Source organism: Takifugu flavidus, chromosome 13 (genome assembly GCF_003711565.1).
Source record: "Takifugu flavidus isolate HTHZ2018 chromosome 13, ASM371156v2, whole genome shotgun sequence".
In the NCBI taxonomy this organism is placed as follows: Eukaryota; Metazoa; Chordata; class Actinopteri; order Tetraodontiformes; family Tetraodontidae; genus Takifugu; species Takifugu flavidus.
This window is the reverse complement of record NC_079532.1, coordinates 11,101,883-11,123,983: the sequence shown is the minus strand read 5'-3', so window position 1 is coordinate 11,123,983 and position 22,101 is coordinate 11,101,883. Positions and strand designations below refer to the sequence as shown.

Sequence of the window (22,101 nt, the reverse complement as noted above, 5' to 3'; positions counted from 1 at the left end):
ACTTAAAAAAGCAGGTCATAAAAGAGCCCTGATGTGTTCACACACATGAAGAAAGCCCATTTGTTCTAAATACGTGTATCACTGACAACAGAAGTCCAGCAGGAGCTTCTCATATCTCAAAAGCCTGTTCCTTCATAGAACACTAGCATTAGCAGGTGCTACGTCACCGTCATTGCTAACATAAGTGATGCATTCACAGCAACATCATTAATGACCACAGGGGCTGGAGGACAGAAAAGCCACTTTTTTTGTAGTTGTATATCGGCCCCCTCTGGGCCACATTCACAGTTCCTGTCTGAGTTCTCTGACCTCTTATCTGACTTGGTCCTCAGAACAGATAAAGTCACTATTATTGGAGACTTTAACATCCATGTAGACGTTATAAATGACAGCTTTAGAAATGGCTTCATCTCATTACTTGAGTCAGTTGGTTTCCTCCAGCAGATAAACCAACCAACTCATCCAGTAGCTTCAACCACACCCTAGATCTAGTTCTGACTAATGGTGTTGAGGTAGAACATGTGTCAGTGTTCCCTCAGAACCCCCTCCTGTCAGATCATTCCTTCATCACTTTTACATTTATGTGAGGAATCCAGATTCACAGTGCCGAAACTGAAGAACGAGACATAAACATACTTCAAGAACTGTAAATGAACTTTTTTTAATTTAAATTCACCAAAATGTTTTCTGCAAATCTCCACCCAACAGCATCCATCGCCAGCGTCATCATGGCAGGGTCGGGCCTGGTTAGTCCTTGGATGGGAGACACCTGGGAATACCAGGTGCTGGAAGCTTTTTGCACTCCTCCACTGGGCCAGCAGGGGACGCTGGTGCCACTTATAATTATCCAGCCAGATATTATTTCCTTCTAACTTCTTAGTACTGTCAACATTTTCCCCAAAGCTCTTCATTTAACATTTAGACTTACAGATATCAGTCACCTCTAACATTTAATATTTTCATTTCACTTTTTAATGAAATTCTAAGATTCTGAGTTCTGAGTACAGTTAACTTTTCCCTTAAATATTCAGATAAAACATTTAGAGTTACAGTTAATAGTTAACTGTACCATTTAACATTTAAATTTCACTCCGCGGCCTCCACAGGTTCGGTATCTACCACTTCTTGGGATTGCCGGGCTGTTAAGCAGCTCTCTCGGAGCGCCGCCCTGTAATGTGAGTTTTAACTTCCATCTGTGAAGTTATCGAGGGTGGGGGGGCAGGAAAGTTCTTGGGGTTTTGTTCCAAACTCCATAATCGTTGAGGTCAAAGTTGTGTCTGATTATTTTGTGCCACTTCCACCACCTCCATGTTTGCTGCTGGTGGTTTGTCAGATGCTAACGCTGCTAGCTTCCCTGCTGGGCAGGGCAGGTCCATTGAAGACCAGAGAAATAAAGCTTCATTTTCAGGTGTCATCAGTCCCATAAAAGGCTGAGCCCCTGCAACATGGAACTGTGCTGAGGCTCAGTCAAAGGCAGCACTGCTTTGACACATCAGAAATACAATTTTAACTGAAATCTGAATTCAACAGAGGCAGTTTAGTAGCAAAAGAGGGCTCATCGACTCCTATTTGATTGATAGGACTATCCAGATTCACAGTGCTGAAACTGAAGAACGAGACATAAACATACTTCAAGAACTGTAGATGAAGTTTTTTTAATTTAAATTCACCAAAATGTTTTCTGCATATCTACACCCAACAGCATCCATCGCCAGCGTCATCATGGCCTCATTGACATCCGCATCACAACAGCGTCACATCATCAGGGCCAACATGACGCCATAGCATGATGTCATAGCGTGATGTCATAACATGACGCCATAGCATGATGTCATAACGTGATGCCATAGCGTGACGCCATAGCATGATGTCATAACGTGATGCCATAGCGTGACGCCATAGCATGATGTCATAGCATGATACCATAGCATGATGTCATAGCGTGACGTCATAGTGTGATGTCATAACATGACGCCATAGCATGATGTCATAACGTGATGCCATAGCGTGACGCGATAGCATGATGTCATAACGTGATACCATAGCATGATGTCATAGCGTGATGCCATAGCATGATGTCATAGCATGACAACATAGTCGAAATGTTTAAAAGAAAAACATATAGTGATAAATTGAATTCTCGATCATAAAAAAACAACAACCCTTCAGCACCACCTGTCAACATTGCACATCCTGTCATAGCATAGCATCGAGTTTCTTTCTTAAAATGGCTCCTTGGACAGAAAATAGTCCCAGTGTGACCTGCCGTGGCGACGGCAACGATGGTGACAGCGATACACCCCATAATCACCAGCAACGGTTGTGTTCATGTTTTTCCTCAGCGTCGCCTTTGGGCACTTCAGTCAGTTCATTGTTTGTGGTTTTTGCCTTAAAAGCGCCACTATATCATGTTAATAGCGTTTACTTCCTGTTTGGTCACTTGTGTTTAGGTTTTCCGTGTCTCGACTCACACCGGGAGTGTTGGTCACCATCAGACCTGGTGAAACGTGTGTGACTGAATTACTGCATTGAATTATGAGGATTTGTTTGATTAAAAAGGATTAAAAATGATGCGGTATCAGAAATGGCTTTAAATTGGAGTCAAAGGTATTTTGACTCCTGTTGTCTGTGTTTTATTACTAAAATACTACTTGTATCCAATGTTTTTTTTTACTTTAAAAACCATTTCAAAGATTGTTGTGGTGTTCTGGTTGTGTGTTGAACGTGGACATTTTTTGTCTTACAAAAGTCTTCATGCGCCGTTTTCACCTTATTCTTAGTATCTTTTAATGTATACATCAATACATTTTAATTTATAAACCCACCTCTCGTGTTACTTTGTCTTCTGTCGTTTGTTTTTTTTGGGATAATTTGGATCGTATATATTAGAGGTCCATTTTGTGAAGTTTAAACATGGCTATATTCTCCATTATTTCCTTTTAAATAAAACAATAAGACATATATACAGAGTGCTGACAGAATATAACCGTGAAATTTGTTTATGGAACCATTGCATTATATTGAATGATATGGCTATAGTGGCAAATTTAAACATACTGTACACTGTATATACTCCTCCCAATGAAATGATATAATGTCATATAATCTAATTTAAGGGCTATTTTGAATTAAAGAAACACCTGTTATGCTAAAGGAGAGAAAAAAGGGGTGAAAATGACATCGCGCGATATCCCTCCCCAGCACTTGCATAAATCTCTTCTTTAAATCATCTGATATATACAGAAATACATTTGACTGTAACATATATGGCTCCGCGTTGCCTCGACACGGTTCAGAAACCAAATATTCAGCTTCTCCCTTTTTTCGGAATACCGGCGCGTTCGCGTGGATCTAAGTAAAACTGAATTTGAAGAATGAACCCATGTCATCATTTCATAAAGTTTTTTTTTAAGTCTGCAAAGCTACAAAAACATATATTAGCAAGAGTCCGCCCGTTGTCGCAGGTGTGTCCCGTGGTTAGCATACGAAAAAATAGATATCTGATGTTAGACAAAACGCTAAGACTTTTGTTTTCACAGCTGGAGCGAACAAAGGGTAGAAATGAAACAACATCTCCAAAGGTACAGCAATGCCAGCATGACGACACCTAAGTTGCTGAGTTCTTCTTTAAAAGACTCGCCGTTTATTCTTTTTTTTTTTTTTTGTACAATACTCCCTCGACAGTAATCAATGAAACGCAAAAGCCCACGAAAACACCCCCAAAAAAACAACGTAAATCGAGACAAAAGAGTCCCCTTTTTTTTCTCGGATCTTCTGGAGCCGCTGAGGTTTAGAACACGCATATTAACAGGTTGTTTGGTGTTTACATTTGATTTGGACCTCTCAAAAACAAACAAACAAACCAAAGAATTCAGTTTCTTTTCACTTTTCTGGCTTCATAGTGGACCTTGAGGGAAAGGCGAGGATGTTCCGGTCCAGACCGGTCGGAGGGGGCCGAGACAAGTCTTGGCTGTAGCACGACTGCACTCATAAAACAGAGCTGGGCACCGCGAACAGGTGCTGGACCAGGGAGTCCCTGTTCTACCCCGTGTGCCCCGGTTAGGCCCGGCGGTGGGAGGGGCTTAAATGGCAACAAGGGACTGGAGCAGGAAAAGGAGCCTGGTGGGAGAACCAGCGCCAGAAGATAGGAGCTGGAATGAGGGGAAGGGGCAAAGCTTTGGAGTATTGGGCGCTTCGAGGGTCAGGACACCTGGAAGAGAGCACATGCACGATTAAATAGTGGGTTAGATGAACTACAACCACAGTGGTGACGTACTGGGCCGTTGCTGGGCAGCGAGGCCTTCAGCAGATGGTCTCGAGATGGCACGAGTTCTGCAGGAGGAAGAGAAGAAGAGTTAGCGGAACCACACGGGTCCGACCTCTAAATAAACAGTGAATCCTGCGTCCACATCTGGGGCGCGTCTCACCGGGGGGTCGCTCCACTGCCGGGGGAGATCTTCTGGCTCAGGCGGGTAGGACATCCAGGACGGGCTCCGGTACGAGGACGGCGGAGACATGATGAAGTAGTCCGAGTACCCAGGACGGTTGGCGGATATGGCGTAGACAGCTGTTATTGGGTTTCCTGGAAGACGTAGACATGAAGTGACGGATCTGTGGACGCCTCCTGGGTCCATCCTGAGGACGCTGCCGTACCTGAGTAGGTGCTGATGGACTGGTCGATGGTCACTGCAGGAAAGGGAGTCCTGGACAATGGCAGGAAGGGGGCGCCATTGAGCTGCTGCGGGGGCAGTTCGGCCGCCTCTGAGCCGCGGGGTTTATAACTGACGTCGGGGTTGGAGCTGCGAGCAGGGACACACACATGTGATGGGAACAGCAATGAAGGACTCGACCTGTGGACCCTGAAACATCTGCAGCCTGAAGAAGGTTTAGGGTTCAAATATAAACCCATAGGAGACTTCATTAGTCAATAAATGACCAATTTAACGAGCATAAAGTTGATTCGCCACCCGTGAAAGGCTCTAAGGTCTCAGCAGGTCGCAGCAGGAGAGCCAACGTGCTCGTATGTCAGTCATCCATCCATCCATCCACCCATCCATCCATCCATCCATCCATCCATCCACCCATCCATCCATCCATCCACCCATCCACCCACCCATCCATCCATCCACCCATCCATCCACCCATCCACCCACCCATCCATCCACCCATCCATCCATCCACCCACCCATCCACCCATCCATCCATCCATCCATCCATCCCCCATCCATCCATCCATCCACCCATCCACCCATCCATCCACCCACCCATCCATCCATCCATCCATCCATCCACCCACCATCCATCCATCCCCCATCCATCCATCCATCCATCCATCCATCCATCCATCATCCATCCATCCACCATCCATCCACCCACCCATCCATCCATCCATCCATCCATCCACCCATCCATCCATCCATCCATCCATCCATCCATCCCTCCATCATATACACGTACATACAGATGTGTGTACGTGTAGCTTTTGTAATACCGTCGTAGCGAAGTCCCAAGTGGTGGTCCTGGTCTAGAAGGGATCAGAGGTGGGGGGGAACCGATTCCCATATCAGGAAGTTGGGTAAAGCGGAAACCCTGCAAAAGTCACAGACGGTAAAACAATAAAATAATGGAGCTGTAATCAGAGAGTGTCATCGACGGAGGCGTTTAAGGAAACAACGAGGAGGGAGATTTCAAGCACGAGTGGAAATGTCGAGGAAAAAGTTAAAATATGCAAAAAAAATGTGCAAAATGTTCCCGTTTTGCATCTTTTCCAACAGTGGAATGTAAATTTCCTAAACGTAGCAGCAGGTCGTCTGTTGCCGTGTTACTCAACTTGCCTAAAACGGTTTCACACGGATAAAAGGTGGAGAAACAGTCGCTCGGAATTATGGATTTATTTCCCCTTAGCTTTCCCCCTTAACTTTCCCCCTTAATTTCCCCTTAACTGAACAGGAAGCTTCAACCTCTTCTGAATTTAAATACTGATGGATTAGGGTTAGGGTTAGGGTTTGAGAGCTTAAACAGAAAGTGTTCCGTTGTTATTGGAGCCGGGTCTCAGATGGTTGTCATAGTTACGAGAGGTTTTGCTCTTTTATCCTCAGCTAATGAAACGTTCATTTGTACTTACTGGTTTGGGCAGGCTACACTGGTGCATGTCATCGTAGCCTGCGCTCCTCTGCCTGCCTCCACAGGGGTGGTTGATGGTCCCGGGGGCGCTGGTCACTCCGTCGCTGTAGTGGCTGGTGTGGGAGGGGTTGTAGCCCCTGTGGGCGTGGCGGTGGTGCTGGTGGTGGCTGCTGAGGAGCGAAGACGTGCAAACAGTTCCCAAAAAACCGCCGCCGTTGGATTTAGTAACAACAATCCACATAAATAAAGAAGTTTACTTGTTGGGAGGAGAAGGCGGGTCATGGTCCGGAGGAGCCAGGCTGAAGGCGTTGCCTAGCAACACGTGCATCTGCTGGCGGACCTCATCGATGGACGGCTGAGAGCTGAGTGTGGAGGAGTCGGAGCCGCAGTGAGCCTTCACCCCCAGGCTGCTGTTGCCCGTGCCAGTTGATCCGCCTCCAAAGCCCAGAGAGGTTATCAGATGGTCCACGTTGGTCTCCTCGAACGGTTCCGGTTCACCCTGAAGAGCAGCATTTTCAATGAGGAGGGCAAAGAGTTCGCAGGAGCCAACAGACGTGCAACCAACGCGTGTTCGGGCTGCATCTCTGGAGGAGACCAGCGCTCCGATCCGTAAATCAGGCGGACACAAACTGTTCTCCCGGGGCTGCTTCACAGATTCCGGTTTATTCAAAGCTCCCAACTGTTACCAAGGCTCCCGCCTGAATCCAAGAGGCTATAATCACATTCACAGTGGGTGATATTCAGGATGGAAGCTGCTGCTACTTCTGTCAGCAGACATTTGCTTTCTTTCTTTCTCCATCTCTTCCTGGGATCCAAATAGACAAAGTCTTTCCTCTGATCACGTTGGCCTTCCTTTCCCCATCTCTGGGTATGGTACAAATTCAAAGGTGCTTCCTGGAGCAGGCCTAGCCAGCTAACGGAGGGATGGGGGTGATAAACCTTCCACCGTGATGTTATTCCCTACTAGTTTGACAGAGACCTAAAGCTTTGGATCACCGTCACATACTCGCTACTCACATCGTAACCATTGTTGTGGATGCCCCTCCTGGATCTTTCCCTCAACACCAACATGTCCATCTCCGTCTCCACGGGGCTCGGGCTGCTCAGGGACTGGCGGCTCCAGTAGGTGGGCTCCCTGGGGTGGGAGTACCTGCAGTGTAGCAGTGGGATATGTTCAGTAGTCCTGACACAACGGCACCGAAGGAGATTTAACCAACCAAAATGGACAAGATGCTATCAAGATTTACATACAGCAATTATGGTGCCACCACCACCAGGTCAATTAGGCTCGGAAGCACCTCGTTACCGATGTAGAGCTTTACAGGCTATGTGGCTGTTAAGCTAATCTCTTAGAGCTCACTCCAGCTATATGCTATATTTAAGGATGTGGTTCCTCTGGACAGGCGTTAAACCTGTGTTTGGTGGCCTGTCGGTCACCTGGGGCGTCCCATCAGGTGATATTTGGTTCAGAAACCATTGGAATTCTGTCTCCCGTGTTAAAATGATGGGTGGCTCTTTTCCACCTTTTTATTACCTCTTGTGACATCCTGCAAACGACGCCCTTTTCTCCTCGGCAGTCATCGGCTCTTTGACCGAGCCGTCGTGCCGGCTGAGTCGGGTTTCGCGGTGACTGTAACCATGGCTGCCGCTCTCGGACAGGGAAGCGTCTCCGTAGCCTTTCCTGCGAGCTTTTTGCCGCAGTTTGTTTCTGTAGTGCTCGATGTCGGACTTCTGTTTCAGACCCCCGTGATTTGCCTGTCAAGATTTCAGTCACATGATCCCAACATTCCCGATCGTAGTGACATCATCTGTTTTTTCTTAAAACTTTGGGTAGGAGTTCTCTTTTTCTTATCTCCCCGCACCACTAAGCCTGATTGGGAGCAGCTTTCCCATTATCACATTAGGAGTCCCACACTGCTGACTTACATCTCCGTTGACGACTACGGAGTCTTGGCTGTGGGACGACGATGATGGGTAGGAGTAGGTCGGTTGCGCGGTCATGGGTTTGATGGTGATGAGACGCAGAGATCCCGAATGGTCCTCGTACGGGTCTGAGGAAAAGGGGAAAAAATACTGTCATCGAATACATGTTGACGATGTTGCAGGCAGAGCAAAGCAAGAAAATCCACTTATTTACACCTGTGCAAATCTACATTTATAATAATATTTAAGATAGAGGAAATAGGTGAAAAGTGAAGTGGCTCGGCCCATCGAATGAAGGAACGTCGTTATTTTGAACCTGGATCCTGCATAAAGCTGTGTGCAGAGCCTAGAGAGCAAGCTAGCTCATTGTAGCCACAGTGATATAATTGTAGCTAGACTGCTAACCCCATATTTTCCATTTCACATAAATGGTGTAAATGTTCTCTCCCAGTATGTGGGGTGATTATCAAATTCAATATGTGTTGTAAGAGACGGCACGTTACACGCTCCGTGGTGCGTAACGTGTTTTAGGAGCAGCAGCCCAGTGTGTGCCGTTGCATCCCATGAAAACACGGCAGGCTGGTCAGAGGCTGGTGGGGTCTCCTGTCACAGAGGCTGGTGATCCGGTTAGATGCTGATTTCACTGATTGTTGCTCTCTTGCTCTGTTGAACATTTATGGTGTTGCTACATAACCTGCGGTGTAATAACTTTATTATGTTATTTCATTTGGTGGCTGAAAACTACTTTACTGCTTCATTTCTGATGCAATCTACACTTACAAACCAGTAGATCCGTTTTTCTGGACTGTTGTAGAGATGATTTAAACACAGAACAGACACAGAAGCTCTTATTTTATTCACCGTTGGTCACAGTTTTGTGTCAATATTCTATTTTAGATATTATAACCTCAGGCTCTGCAACTAGGAGCATTAAAATCCATCTGTGCTACAGGAAGTGTGTCTCTGGATGGACACCAGCCTCGGCAACAGGGACAGAAAAGCTCAAACTGCCTGAGCACCCTGTGCGCCCCGCAACACACAGGCCTTTTAAAGGCCGGCGGTCCAAAGGACAAGCACAGAGACACCCCTGAGGGGGTGCTGCCCCGATGGAGACGACCACCATAAAGGATCAAGGACACCGGGGCAGCACGTCCCTCACAATGATGGAGAGAAGGGACGTAAAGCTTGGACTAGGGGAAATCATCATTTCATCTGTAGTCCTGTCCTCCATTCAGAAAAGGCCCCGGCCCCCAACGCATTCAAATATTTATCTATGATGACGTTCTTTTTCACCATTAAGGGAGACTCAGCGTGTTCTTCCTGTGTACCTCAGGAGCGAGGGCCCCTCAGGGACACAAGTCTCTCCCTTGGTCCACTCTTTGAACAATGGACACGAGGATATAATTGAGTATTTGCCAACATTAATGGAGCCAGCGTTATCACAATGGGCAAGGTCAGGTTGTCCTTCGGTGGGGCCCCAACGCTCACCGTTGGGCCCCAACGAATGCTCACCATTGGCGCTCTTCTTATGGAGCTCCTCTTTGCCCGTCTTGCTGCTGTTGCTCATCGTTGTCCTCCGGGCGGAGGAGCTCTTGCCAGTGTTCAGCTTCCCGGAGCCATGACTCGACATCGACCCGTCCTCCTCATTTGGTAACCGCCTGTAGTATCCATGGCAACAGAGACAGACAAGGAGAGGAGGCAGGGCCTTGAGAACGTGCACATAGAGGACGCTGCTTCCCAGTGAACACAAACTGAAATAACTAAATAAATAACATCAGACACGTGCACGATGAGCACGCCGGGTCGGAACCTTCACCATAAATGTGTCAGTCAGGCAACAGTTTGAGTTGTGCTGCTTCTCAGAAGGATTTAACGTTGCGTTACGGTCACCTGGAGCTTCCTCGTTAACAAACACACACACACACACACACACACACACACACAAACACACACCTGTCTACCTAAGCTACAGCAGCTACAGGAGTTGACAGGCATGTCTGTAGGTGGTGTGAGAAGCAGGGATCAGCAACAGTGGACAGCCAACAGCCACAGGCGAGGCTAACACCTTGTCCAAGTAAACACACGCGTGTGCGTGCACAACATCCTGGGCGGTAGCCAAAAGCTGATCAAATCACAGTAGATTTTCTTCTATTTCAACGAATTAAAGGAAGAGATTTTTTCATCCTCTTCCTAGCATCCAAAAACGTTGCAACCAAATCCAAACCCAAAGAAAAGAAATGTTTTAAGATGCTTTTAAAAACAGGAAGTGAGTCAGTCTGCCTGATGTGTAGGGGGCTGATTACATAAGAACTGACAAAGTGAGGTCCCCTCTTCGCTTCCTCTGAGACTTGATCTGCCAACCTGAGGGCCCAAGAGGGGGGCAACGATGGAGCAGGTCAGTCAGGTAGATCGGGGCAAGTTCATGATGCCAAAACTGGACTAATGTGCTCTCCTGTTTTTGGTGCCAGGTAACAAATGTGCAGCCACATTTGGGACCAGCTGGTCCAAGCCTGGCTGGGGCCAACATAGTGATGTTGGAGTCATCATCAGGACAATGTCATAAAACCTATCTGATGCCAAGAAAAACCAAGAAGAATGTAAGTCGCTGTCTTACCCTCCTTTATGTATGTCAGCCGATGGGGGTCTCTTGTTGGAGGTGACATCCTGGTGGACCTTTTTGTCCAACGACAGTGACATCAGAGCATCCCGTACCGGCAGGCCCAGTGCTAGCGTCTCCTTGGTGACAGAGGCGGTCTCACTGCCAGTTCTGCCCATGTGTTTCTTGGCATAATCAAATCCCTGGACAGGCTGCCAGGCAGGGAAAGAAGCCACAAAAATGTGCCCTTAGTGAAATTACAACCAGTAGAGTTTAGCAATGGCACCAACTGGACGATCAGTCCAGTAAGGAATTTTTTAACCAGGTGTTGTAGTAGTCGTTGATGTTGTTCTTTAACAAATACAGTTTTGATGGCCAGGGCTAGTTTTGATATCTGTTATTTCCTAACTGGATTGATGTCCCTTAAAACAAGAAGCCATTTTCAGCAGATGCCAAATGCACACTGACGCACATGTATTGTACAGACTCTGATGCAGAATAATGTGGAACAAAAAAGAAAAAACACTTTGCTGGGATACATTCCAGTCCTCCCAGTGACCCCGAGTAGAGACGACTCCTGTTCAGACACAGTGGTGTGGATAAGTGGCCCTTAGCCAGCAGAGAATGAAGCAGTACCGAAAAGGGAAGGAATTCAGCGGATATTTTTGAGAACACGCACCTGCACGTTGGGCTGTTTGGACTAAATTACTGCGACCTTCGTGGGATTTAAAAGCATTGGATTTACATTTAATACCCTCAGTGGTTTTAAAAATGGAATAGAAATACGTACCGGTAGAAGTCCTGGCTCCTTCCCCAATTAAAATAGTTTACAAGACAAGTTGACTTATGAATATTTTCAGCAGTGTGATAGTGCAGAAGATCTTTCCCCACTTTCTAACTGTTTAATATTTCACCGTGACAGTTTCTAATTAAGGACAGTGCCATTGCATTTAATGTTACATAACTCCACACTTCCATACCTCAGAGTGAATATCATTCATAATAAACAACTTGATCCTTTCAAAGCTGATATCATCAACAGTGTGATATTTTGATCACAATCCTGGCTGAAGCTGCAAAGAGTTCAACTCAGCAAAAAGATATCTGTCGCACCACTGATTTAACGGACATTTTTTTTTTTAAAAAGATGAACTTTTATTTTTGGCAGCTCTAAAATGGGATGCCTTAGTTGTTTGATGATGCATGCTAAAGTCTGAGTGCACGCAAGGGTAACTAGCATGGGCAACTAGTCTCATTAATAAGTCATCAGCATACCCGAGTGTTTTATTGGCTAGCACCAATACGCAGGGCCACGGAGGGCCAAGTGTCAGTACACAGGAGAAAAAAGTGGGATATACTGTTGAACGCATGTCTTTACATTCACACTACCTGCTGAAATGAGGTATAACAACAGTTGTGCTGCCATAATGTTAAAGTGTTTGAGGCCTTGTGCTATTCACATTTGTATCTGATCATGTGCGTACCCAAGGGAAGGTCGTGCCAGTATGTAATCTATAGGTGCTTCCAACAATAAGCACTATAGGTGCAGTTTGTTTGAGCAGACACTATATGTAGTGTCAGGGTTAGTGAATTCAAATAAGACCTGATATACAAGTAGCAATCACTGGGAGTAGTAGCACTAAATGCATCGGATTTAACCATGTATGGAAGGAGGAATTTTCAGAAAAGACAACAGATACGACGCCCATGCCCCATTTCCCAACTCATGCTGACCACTGCCTTGGTCTGTCCTCCTCTCTCCAGTCACGCTGTCTCAAATATCCTCCTCTCTGCCCTACACCGACAGCATGTTGGCTTCATAAATGAGTCACGTCATGCAAGCAGTCTCATTTAATGAGGACGGCGGCTGCAGACAGGGGCTGTGATGAGAGCCTCCGATGAGTCGCTGAGAGATGGCAGGTTTTTGTAGAGCAGAAGGACGGGCGGAGGGACAGATGGACGGACCACCTGACCGAGCGAGTCGAGAATTTGCTGCCTCTGAAGCTCAGTTAAAGGCAGCGACTGTTCTTTAAATACTTTACGAGCCTCAGTATTGCACACACCGTCGTCACATGACCATCATATGCCTGACACAACCTTGCCTTTAACCTTCTATCTGGGGTACTCACAGTATGATTTAAGTTACCAATCCTCTTCAGAACCCTCTTCAAACTCACAAATCCCAGTCCCAGGAATCCCTTATGGCCACACCTCAACACTAAAATGACATTCCAAGGGCTGAAACTTCTGACTACGGCTCTTCTCTTGGTGAACGTTTAACCGTGGAACAGAGACTACCTCTATAGTGTTAAATATGTTACTGTTGGTGGATGAGGGTTCTATGGAAGCAGCAGAGAGGTGTGTAAGACTACAACTCTGCATCCTGGTCTGGACCCTGGATTGTCAGGTCACTTTGGGTCTAATAAAATTAGCCAAATTACTAGAAATGAGAGAAGCACCATCTCTCCTAATCAGACCAGGTTTCCCCCCAAAAGTGTTCCAACTGTCTACAAAGGCCACCTGGATTGGGGAGGGGACCAGAGAATGCTCCGGAGTCCCACATCGTTTTTGCGTAGTTACACACCGACTCCAAGTTAATTTTGGTGACCTCCGACTGACGAAGCCGTGTGTCGTTGGCTCCGACGTGAATAATAACTTTGCCAAATTTACGTTTACGTCTCGCCAGCAGCCGTAAATTTGCTTCTATGTCGCCCGCTCTGGCCCCCGGAATGCTCTTAACTATGGTCGCTGGAGTCGCCAATTACCAGGGTCGGTTTCTCAGCGGGTGTGTCGCCGTGTGGGGGAAAACGATTAACCGCGGGTGGTGGGGCACCGTGGGCCTTTGGTTTGGGCTACGCTTCCTACGAACCGTCTCCCAGCCGCCCTGGCGAGCCGGCTGCTGCCGGGGGGCCGCTAGCTGAAGCTACGCTAGGCGGCTCCGCAGCAGCTAGCTTCTCCTGGCTACCTGACGCAACTCCAGCTAACTCCAAGCTGCGGAACCGCGTCTCAATCTCATTAAGTCTCGCCTCCAGAGCCATTAATAAACTCCACTTTCTGCACCTATTCCCTTCACTAAGGGAGGTAGAGGAGCAACTAAACATTTCACACGCTGAACAGACAAAGACACCGAGTTGAACAGACGGTTAGGCCATGCTAACGCTAATAATCGGCGGAGCCCTGTATTTGTTTAATAAGGGTTGTTTCTCATTGTTGTTATCGGGTGACTAGAATGTCCCAAGTGTTCAAATTTGGAGTAAAGTGAATCTAACACACCAAATGTTCAATTTTAAGTACATTTAATACAACAGAAACACAGCGCAACCAACGAACGATTGAGAAGACAGGAAGTGACGCAATACGTTACCCCGACGCAATACAGTTGGCCCTCCAACTTTATCTTAAGTTGGCATTTTAGTCTTTGATCTCCTTTATGTCATTGATGTCAAAATTGTTCTTTCATGTCAGATCAATGGAATCAAAGGATCAAACCGAACTGGCAGATCAAACACATCAGCTCTACCTCATCAGCACACGCCTGAGGAGCTCAACACTCTTGTACCACACTGGTGACCAGCAGACGCATCAATGGGAGGAACCCAGCAGCTGAAGCAAGAATCATCCATGGAGACTTGGAGGGAAGAGGTCCAGCATCTTAGAGAAGCCCTGGCTGAGAAGGAGGAGCAGCTCAGCAGGGTAGTGAAGAGGCGACAAATGAGAACTGTGGCCCATGTGGAGGCCCTGACCCTGCTGAACAGCACACAAGCTGCTCTGAAGGAGAGCGAGCTGAAATGTGCTTCTCTGGAGGAAACCCTCCACAGCCAGCAGCAGGAGAACGAGGAGACACACAGGAGAGAGCTGATGGAGCAGGAGGAAGGCCTGAACCAGAAGCTCGTCGTGATCCAGGAGGAATTTGAGACGAAGCTGCAGGAAGAAAGGCAAAGATCACATGAAGAGAAAGAGGCCATGAGGCAGCAGCTCTTTCTGGAAGAAAAAAAGTTCCAGAAACTTCTCGAGGAAGAGAAACAAAAATATAATGAGAAGATCTTGCAAAAGGAAGAGTTGATGAAGCAGCAGCTGGTGGTTAAAGAAGAGAACTTTAACAGGATGCTGGCTGATGTTCATCAGCGGTGGGAGAGCACAGCTCAGACATGGGTCCAGATGAACGAAGAGCTGGAGCACAAGTTCCTGGAGAGCCAACGGTTGAGGCAGCACGAGGAGGCCAAGACCAAAGAGGAGCTCCAGAGGCTCTCTGAAGCGATCCTCCAACTTGAGGTGAGATGCTTTCGCCTTTGTTCCTCTTCCAGAAGATTTCAGATGATGTTCAGTGAAATCTAAAACACACTCTCTCTTTTCTGCAGCTTCAAGTATCAAAGAAGCGGGAGAAAAAAGGCTTCTGTAGATGGATCCGGAAAAAGATGAGGTTCTGGAAAAAATGACATTTCCAGAGCTTCCAAAGCCCTCCTCTTCCTCCTCCTCCTCTTCCTCCTCCTCCTCTTCCTCTACATCCTGACCTCCACAGCATCACATCCTATCTTCAACAGTTTTATTTTAAAGTATAATCATTGTTTATATTCTATGTTTGGATTTTTGATGTAACAACAATAAAACTCAAAGTAAACCACCAGATTGTAGCTGTTGTCAATGGCAGCTTTAGAAATGGCTTCATCTCATTACTGGAGTCAGTTGGTTTCCTCCAGCAGATAAACCAACCAACTCATAGCTTCAACCACACCCTAGATCTAGTCCTGACTTGGTGTTGAGGTAGAACATGTGTCAGTGTTCCCTCAGAACCCCCTCCTGTCAGACCATTCTTTGATCACTTTCACATTTATGATTAAGGATTCTTCTATGCTCAGAGCACAGTCTTACTATAGCAGATGTCTTTCAGATAATGCTGTAGCTAAGTTTAAGGAAGTGATCCCTGTGCTGATCCCAGGACCACTGTGTGTTTCCCCAGGGATCAGTCATTATAATCTTAGCCCTGCTGAGGTCGACTCTATTGCTGAAGGTGCAGCAACCTCACTGAGAATCACGCTTGATTCTGTTGCCCCCCTGAAAAAGAAAATAGTAAATCAGAGGTGTGCCCCCTGGTATAATTCACATATCAGGACCCTCAAGCAGAAAGTGCGAAGACTAGAAAGGAAGTGGCATTCTTGTAAAATAGACAGCTATCATGAAGCCTGGAAAGACTGTCTGGTAGTTTATAAAAAGGCCCTTCGCAAGGCTAGAACAGCTTATTTTTCTTCTTTCATTAAAGAAAATAAGAGCAACCCCAGGTTTATTTTCAGCACTGTGGCCAAATTAACCAAGAGTCACAGTGTTTTAGATCCACGTATCCCTTCTTCCCTTAGTGGTGAAGACTTCATGAGCTTCTTCACTGATAAAGTTCTAGCTATCAGAGAGAAAGCTAACCAGGCCATCCCAACAACTGGACCATCACCAGATGTGCTGACTGGGGGAACATACAGGCCATGCTAATGCTAATAGCCGGCGAAGCCCTGTATTTGTTTAATATGGGTTGTTTCTCACTGTTGTTATCAGGTGACTAGAATGTCCCAAGTGTTCAAATTTTAATTAAAGTGAATACAACACACTAAGTGTTCAATATTAAGTGAACACAACACCCCGTGCACATTGCAACCAACGAACGATTGAGAAGACAGGAAGTGACGCAATACACGAAAATGCTGGATAGAGTGAAAGAGAGAGAGTGAGAGAGACAGTGCAGCCTAACAATGAAAATGGCTCAAAACAGCGAGCTTTCATTACGTTTGCGCCTTTTGTTTACATGAGAACGGTGCCTGGAGCACCCGGATCCACAAACACTTGAAACTGGGCTCCAGAGAGTAAAGTTTTGAAAAAGATATTGTTTTCATCTCCTTCAAACAGGGAGGATGAAGGTAGCGCGTTGTAATGCCACTGTTTCACTATAAACTTGCATTGCCACCTACTGGTCTGGCGTGATTAATATGCGTTTTCAGTCATTATTATTGAAGCACATCGTTTTCAGACCATCAATAGTGATATTTAGTTTTAAATTCTACTGTTTGAAAATGTTCCATTCTGTAGAAGAACTCATAGATTCTGTTTAATAAAGCTGGCTTATACTTTTCATAATACTAAAGTGGGTGAAATTGTTGAAATCTTTTGGTCACATGCAAAGAAATACATGCAGATACACACATCCTATGGAAGCATTTTTGTTTTATTATTTTTCACCAGTCATGTGAAAACACATATATTTACATTGGCCTGAACAACAACAACAAAAAAAATTGCTCACAAGAAACAGTCAACTGAAAAAGAAAATTGCAGAAATAATCTATAGGGAGAAAAAGGACAGTTGCTAGAGACCGCAGGGAAAAACAAACGAATCTCTGCTGTGCACAGAAGGCCCATGAATCCTGAATCCTGCACCAGATCAACAGGACTTAAGGAAGCCTTCATACAAAACCCCAATGAGGCTATGGAAGACCATCCTGGAGGCCACTTCCAGTCTCATTGCACAAGACACCTTCGAGTGCAGCATATACTGAGGGTATATAAGGTCTGACCCCCCCGAGCCACGTCATCAAAAAGACCTGCTACAGATACCGGCTTTAAAATCGAACCATCACTCACCTCCTCTACATGGATGACATCATGCTCTATGACATGAGCGAGCAAGACATTAACTAATTGATCTGCATCATCAGGGTCTACAGCAATGACACTGGGATCTCATCTGGTCTCAGCAAGCACTCCCAAATGGCAACCAGAGGGAGGATAGTGTGGGGGGATCAGACTACCAGATGGGAACACAGACAGATGATTGATGCCTTGGAATTCTGCAGGCAAATAGGGGAACCTTGGGGAGCCTACTAAGGAAGTCAGTCACAGGGTAAGGCAATCCATATGAAGCCCAAGCCATAACCACCTATGCAGGTCATCAGATACCATGTTGGCAAAATAAACTGGCCAAAGGAGGAGATAAAAGCCACTGATATAAAAGAACAGATTGTAATAGGATATTAGTAGCAAAAATGGAAGAAAAATCACAGAATCATCAACTATTTTTACCTTCAGTATTTTCTTTTGTTCACATTATAGACACGACAATTCACGTCCATATGACAAAAACATATTTAGCACCAATATTTACCCTCCAATAACCTCCAAGATAGTACAACACATTCAAAAGTTGATCCATTAGCTTGGCCATGAGGGAGATGGTTACTGATGTGGTTAGTAGATGATACGTTTGAGAAACGTTCAGATGGTCTGGGGCGTTGGGCCTGAAAAAAGAGGACATCGTTATTGCATGTCAACTCAACTGTGCTTCACTTTCAGGCAATTACCCACTACAATTATCCACCACAAGGTTACCCATATTCATAGATAATAAAAAAAATCATCCTTGGTATCCCTGAAGCAAGCAACCATGTTTGTGGAACAAAAAAGGGTGCATGAAGCTGATCGAGTTAATGAACAGATGGACTCTCTCTTTAGTGGAAGGCCGACAGCATCAGCTGACTAAAGATTACAAGCTAGTGCACTGATGTTACTATTGTAGATGTGTGAAATCAATCAAGCGCACGATAAATAGGTGCTGCTTCAGGGATACGATGCTCACTGGGGTGGCTGGGGAAAATGGTGTGGCCCTTATTGTGTTAAAATAGTAGGGTCTGATAAGGTTCTGAGTGCCCCCAAAAAGACTTAAATGAACTTGAGCTCCTAGAAAAGAGTGATTTCCCTAAAAGCCAAAGCTAAAGCCACCGCATAAGCTGCGAAGCAGCAATGTTACGAAGCAGTCCAGACAACAAAATAACACAATGCCACCGTATGAAATGGCCTCACCTTCTCCTTGTCTTTGAAGCACACCTGCCAAGGTGCTGCTGCGTTTGATACCGAGGTTGAATTCCTTGGTTGGTATCAAGGGTAACTCCAGATGATGTTCCTCCACCATGCTGTGATACACCTTGTTGAGCTCCGAAGAACATTTCCCCAAACCGGAAGGCTGCCGTGCACAGCTGTCGACTGCGGTGTAACATTTCCAACATTGTGATGGGTGACGATGTTTGAAGATGTTAAAATGTTGTTTAAAATGTTATCTAAAAGTTGCTCGGTGGAGATGCTCTCTGTTGCTCCTTGTCCCAATCAGAAACTGAGAAGTCATTCCTATTTCTTGTTCAATCCAGTTCACGTTTGTCTCAATAAAACTCTTTCGCACTGTTGTCGCACATTTCTATAGTACAATGTGTGAAACTATAATAATGTGTGTTAGTGTAGCAGCATCTGTGAGAGGTTACAATATTGTATGATAGTATAACAGGAGTATAGAAGTGTGTTCGTGAGACTCATCCAAGACTATAATTGTGTGCATGTGTGAGTATCATAGTGTGTGTGTGTGTGTGTGTGTGCGTGTATGTGTGTGTTCTCAGATGTCCTCTCATTTATTGGTCTGGATTCTGAGGTGTTACAAATTTGGAACAGAGAATGGGAGTTTCCCCCCTCGGTATTTTCTTTAACTACCATGTTTGTTGTATAAAGGAATTGATGTTTGACACACTACCACAAGTGTTTTTAAAATGAAATCCTCGTGTTTGATTGTAGCCTCTTGCACAAATTGTGATAGTAATTTACAGGTGCTTTCATCTTTGATATCATATCTTCAAAAAAAACAAAAAAGATAAGTAATATTCATTGGGAATAACTATTTCTTCAAGCAGTAACACGTCACAAAACCCATCACCGATCAAGAGTTACTTGGCATTTAGAACTTGTTTATAAGTAGTTTATTAATGTTTTTAAGTAGTGACTTCACCGTAAACAAATCTACAAACGTTTCATACTTCTAAGCCATATGCTGACAATTTATAATTGACATTAGTAAAACATTTGTTATTATTTGTACTTCAAAACATTTTATGTTATTGGAAATGCTTGGTATGTTTTTAGTAAACAGTGTGTAAAACATGTATATTAACCATCTACCGGTAGTTAAAACGCTGCGTAGTTTAGCATTTCTCCAGAACACACATTATTTTCATTTATTTTCATTACATTTTCATTTCCTTCCTGACTTTTTCTGAGTCTTAAGTGATGTGTGTGACTGCTGCTGATTAGAAATGGGGTTTAAAAGGATGTTTACTGATAAAAATAGGTCATTGATTCCGGGGTGGGTTGAGTCGAGTTGCTCTTGGCAAATGTTTGATGTGCAGATCAGACGGCTTGGACGCTGTTTTGGTGCATTTTTGTGTAGCTGTTTAGTGTTAGTTCCCTATGTCTCACAGACATAATTATTTGAGTTTTAATGTAATTTGGCCTAATTATTTCAGCATTTTATTTTAATATCTTGCGTACCCATATTGTGCACCCTCCTCGTGACCCCGAAAGGGATAAAGCGGTTAAGAAGGCGAGACAAGATGTTATTTTAACATAATTTTGGGGAACTTGTTTTTCTATTTAGCAATTTCACTTTTTCCAATGTTTCTGTAACTGTCATGAAAATCGGAAGTGGATCTTTGCTATGTTAATGCGGCTCTGATGGCTGAGCTAAGATCAACTGGGTGTTGATTAAATTAATATTTATATCTGCACAGACATCGACCCCTCTCCTGCACCCATTTCGTCGTGATTGGCTGGAATGTGGTTTGTTATTATGGATGCACAGCCTGTCCCCCTGGGGTTTCTCTGACTTTTAAAACCATCTTTTTAAAGCAGGCAGTGACATAAAGTAAAAAACAAATCAATAATCAACTATTTACAGTTTAATTGTCAACCTAAAGCTAGTTCCAACTTTACAATGACATCTATGTAATTTCCTCTATATAAAATAATTAACTATGTTCTTTTAAAATACCAGGTTTTACTTGATATTTAATACTAATAGATGTTTTATGCACTGTTTAGTAAACAATTACAGTTACTAATGGGTTTTTACTTCAAATATTTAACAAACGGCATTTGTTAATTGTGAATTATATGTGTTTATGTAAATGGACGACCTGACAATAATAAATAATAAACTACTTATAACTACTTATAAACCATTTTGAAACATCAATTTAATATTTATAATTGATGGTTATTGCAAAAATATTAACATCCATGTAACAAAAAGTTTCAGTAATAAAGAATGTTCTACCCAAATCCCACACTGGTCATTTTTCTCTGGAGAAAAAACTTATTAATAACTTTATTTATAACCTGATATTAGCACAATAAAATACTCTGTGGACAATATTATGCTGCTTAACATTTTCAATCCATTGTCCTAAGCCTTTACATTTTTAATCATCATTTGGTATCTATATTAATGGGTTAGAGCATGTCATGTTTGTTTTGTGATTTTTTAATGGCTCTTTTCCACAAAATGTTTTTTTACTGAAGGCTGACATCAGCATTACCTGGCAGACTAGAGATTCTACTTGATTTCACATTTCCTTTGATGAATGTTTCTGTTTCTTTACAATGTAAATCATAAACCTTGCAACAATGTTGGTCGCCATGATTTCTATAATCTGCTGATGAAGGTAGAACTACTTATCTGCACGGCACATTAACATCATGCAAAGATTTGGCTAGCAACAGCAGCAGCAAGTACACACAGGAAAGCAGCCAACACGACAGAGAGGAGTGATTAACACTTAAAGCTGTTGCATACTCCACAAGAAGTGAGACATTTTTTGTTTGCGTAATTTGGGTTGAAAGTAACGTTGAGTGCCAAGCTCCTGCACTGCTGCCCTCCCACTGTAGCAAGCGCCGCATGCTGTCTTCATGCGTGCGTTCCGTTTGTCTACAACAAGCTGTCTACCACTTTTCTCAAACATTTTTTACAGCGTTCCCCTTGGATATAAAATTAATTTGTCTCGCTTGCTGTTTTTAAACTCATCCATGCTAGCGGTGAAAAATTGTTGTTTAAATGGCCCTTTTTTAAAGAGGTTGATAGTAAAATTAGCGCTGTCCACTACATGTAACATGACAGTGACAGTGGAAACAGTGTTCACTGTAGCCCCCCCCCATAATGCTGGACCCCCCTTAGGGGGCACACTTGACCCAGTTAAAATTACTCCATTACCCAATACTTTTACCAAGTTTTCATAGTTTTATAGTTCCTCGCCGACTCAACGATTCTTTAAAGTTTCTGGCCAATTAAAACAGTTCTCAGAAACCAGAGGAAGGAGAACAAATTTCTCACTTCTTGCGGGGAACGTAATAGCATTTAGCAGCTTACACATCCTTTCAATGATTCAACTAAGCAGAGTCTTATAAAATACCTGATGGTGATAACTGCCCTCCCTTCGATATGAGGTCTAAACAAGGAGAGGCAGAGGGACAAGATTAGGAAGGAGATATAAGGTAAAAAGCACAATTCAGGACACTTTTAGAATAAGTTCATATAAAATATGACAAATAAGGACGAGGCATTATTAGAGATATCCACATAAATAGGCCAGAGTAGGACAGGTCAGGACAAG

At 44.4% G+C, this 22,101-nt stretch overlaps 2 protein-coding genes across 4 annotated transcripts in view; one reads left to right on the top strand and one right to left on the bottom strand.

The window, feature by feature from the left end:
• Positions 1 to 642: 642 nt before the first annotated feature.
• Positions 643 to 22,101, bottom strand: part of kiaa1549la (KIAA1549-like a) — a 41,892-nt gene continuing 20,433 nt past the window's right edge. The window contains exons 12-24 of one of the 3 annotated variants that reach the window (XM_057052282.1): positions 21,901 to 21,936; positions 10,661 to 10,854; positions 9,559 to 9,704; positions 8,050 to 8,174; positions 7,658 to 7,878; positions 7,141 to 7,273; positions 6,381 to 6,622; positions 6,125 to 6,293; positions 5,492 to 5,589; positions 4,654 to 4,799; positions 4,428 to 4,582; positions 4,277 to 4,332; positions 643 to 4,210 (exon numbers count right to left, since the gene is read on the bottom strand). In XM_057052282.1, coding sequence (XP_056908262.1) covers positions 4,303 to 4,332; positions 4,428 to 4,582; positions 4,654 to 4,799; positions 5,492 to 5,589; positions 6,125 to 6,293; positions 6,381 to 6,622; positions 7,141 to 7,273; positions 7,658 to 7,878; positions 8,050 to 8,174; positions 9,559 to 9,704; positions 10,661 to 10,854; positions 21,901 to 21,936 — 1,695 coding nt within the window. In that variant the 3' untranslated portion in view covers positions 643 to 4,210; positions 4,277 to 4,302. The remainder of the gene's footprint in view (positions 4,211 to 4,276; positions 4,333 to 4,427; positions 4,583 to 4,653; positions 4,800 to 5,491; positions 5,590 to 6,124; positions 6,294 to 6,380; positions 6,623 to 7,140; positions 7,274 to 7,657; positions 7,879 to 8,049; positions 8,175 to 9,558; positions 9,705 to 10,660; positions 10,855 to 21,900; positions 21,937 to 22,101) is intronic. The other 2 variants (XM_057052283.1, XM_057052284.1) reach the window with 2 other exon arrangements.
• Positions 14,036 to 15,466, top strand: LOC130536452 (trichohyalin-like). The gene is made up of 2 exons (XM_057052445.1): positions 14,036 to 14,914; positions 15,001 to 15,466. The coding sequence occupies exons 1-2, from the start codon at positions 14,228 to 14,230 to the stop codon at positions 15,076 to 15,078; spliced, it is 765 nt and encodes a 254-aa protein (XP_056908425.1). The 5' UTR covers positions 14,036 to 14,227; the 3' UTR covers positions 15,079 to 15,466.

Excerpts from the sequence above, each read along its gene's own strand:
- LOC130536452 (XM_057052445.1), top strand. The coding sequence starts at position 14,228 with ATGGGAGGAACCCAGCAGCTGAAGCAAGAATCATCCATGGAGACTTGG. Across the intron at positions 14,915-15,000 it reads AAGCGATCCTCCAACTTGAG|CTTCAAGTATCAAAGAAGCG; the intron begins GTGAGATGCTTT and ends TCTTTTCTGCAG.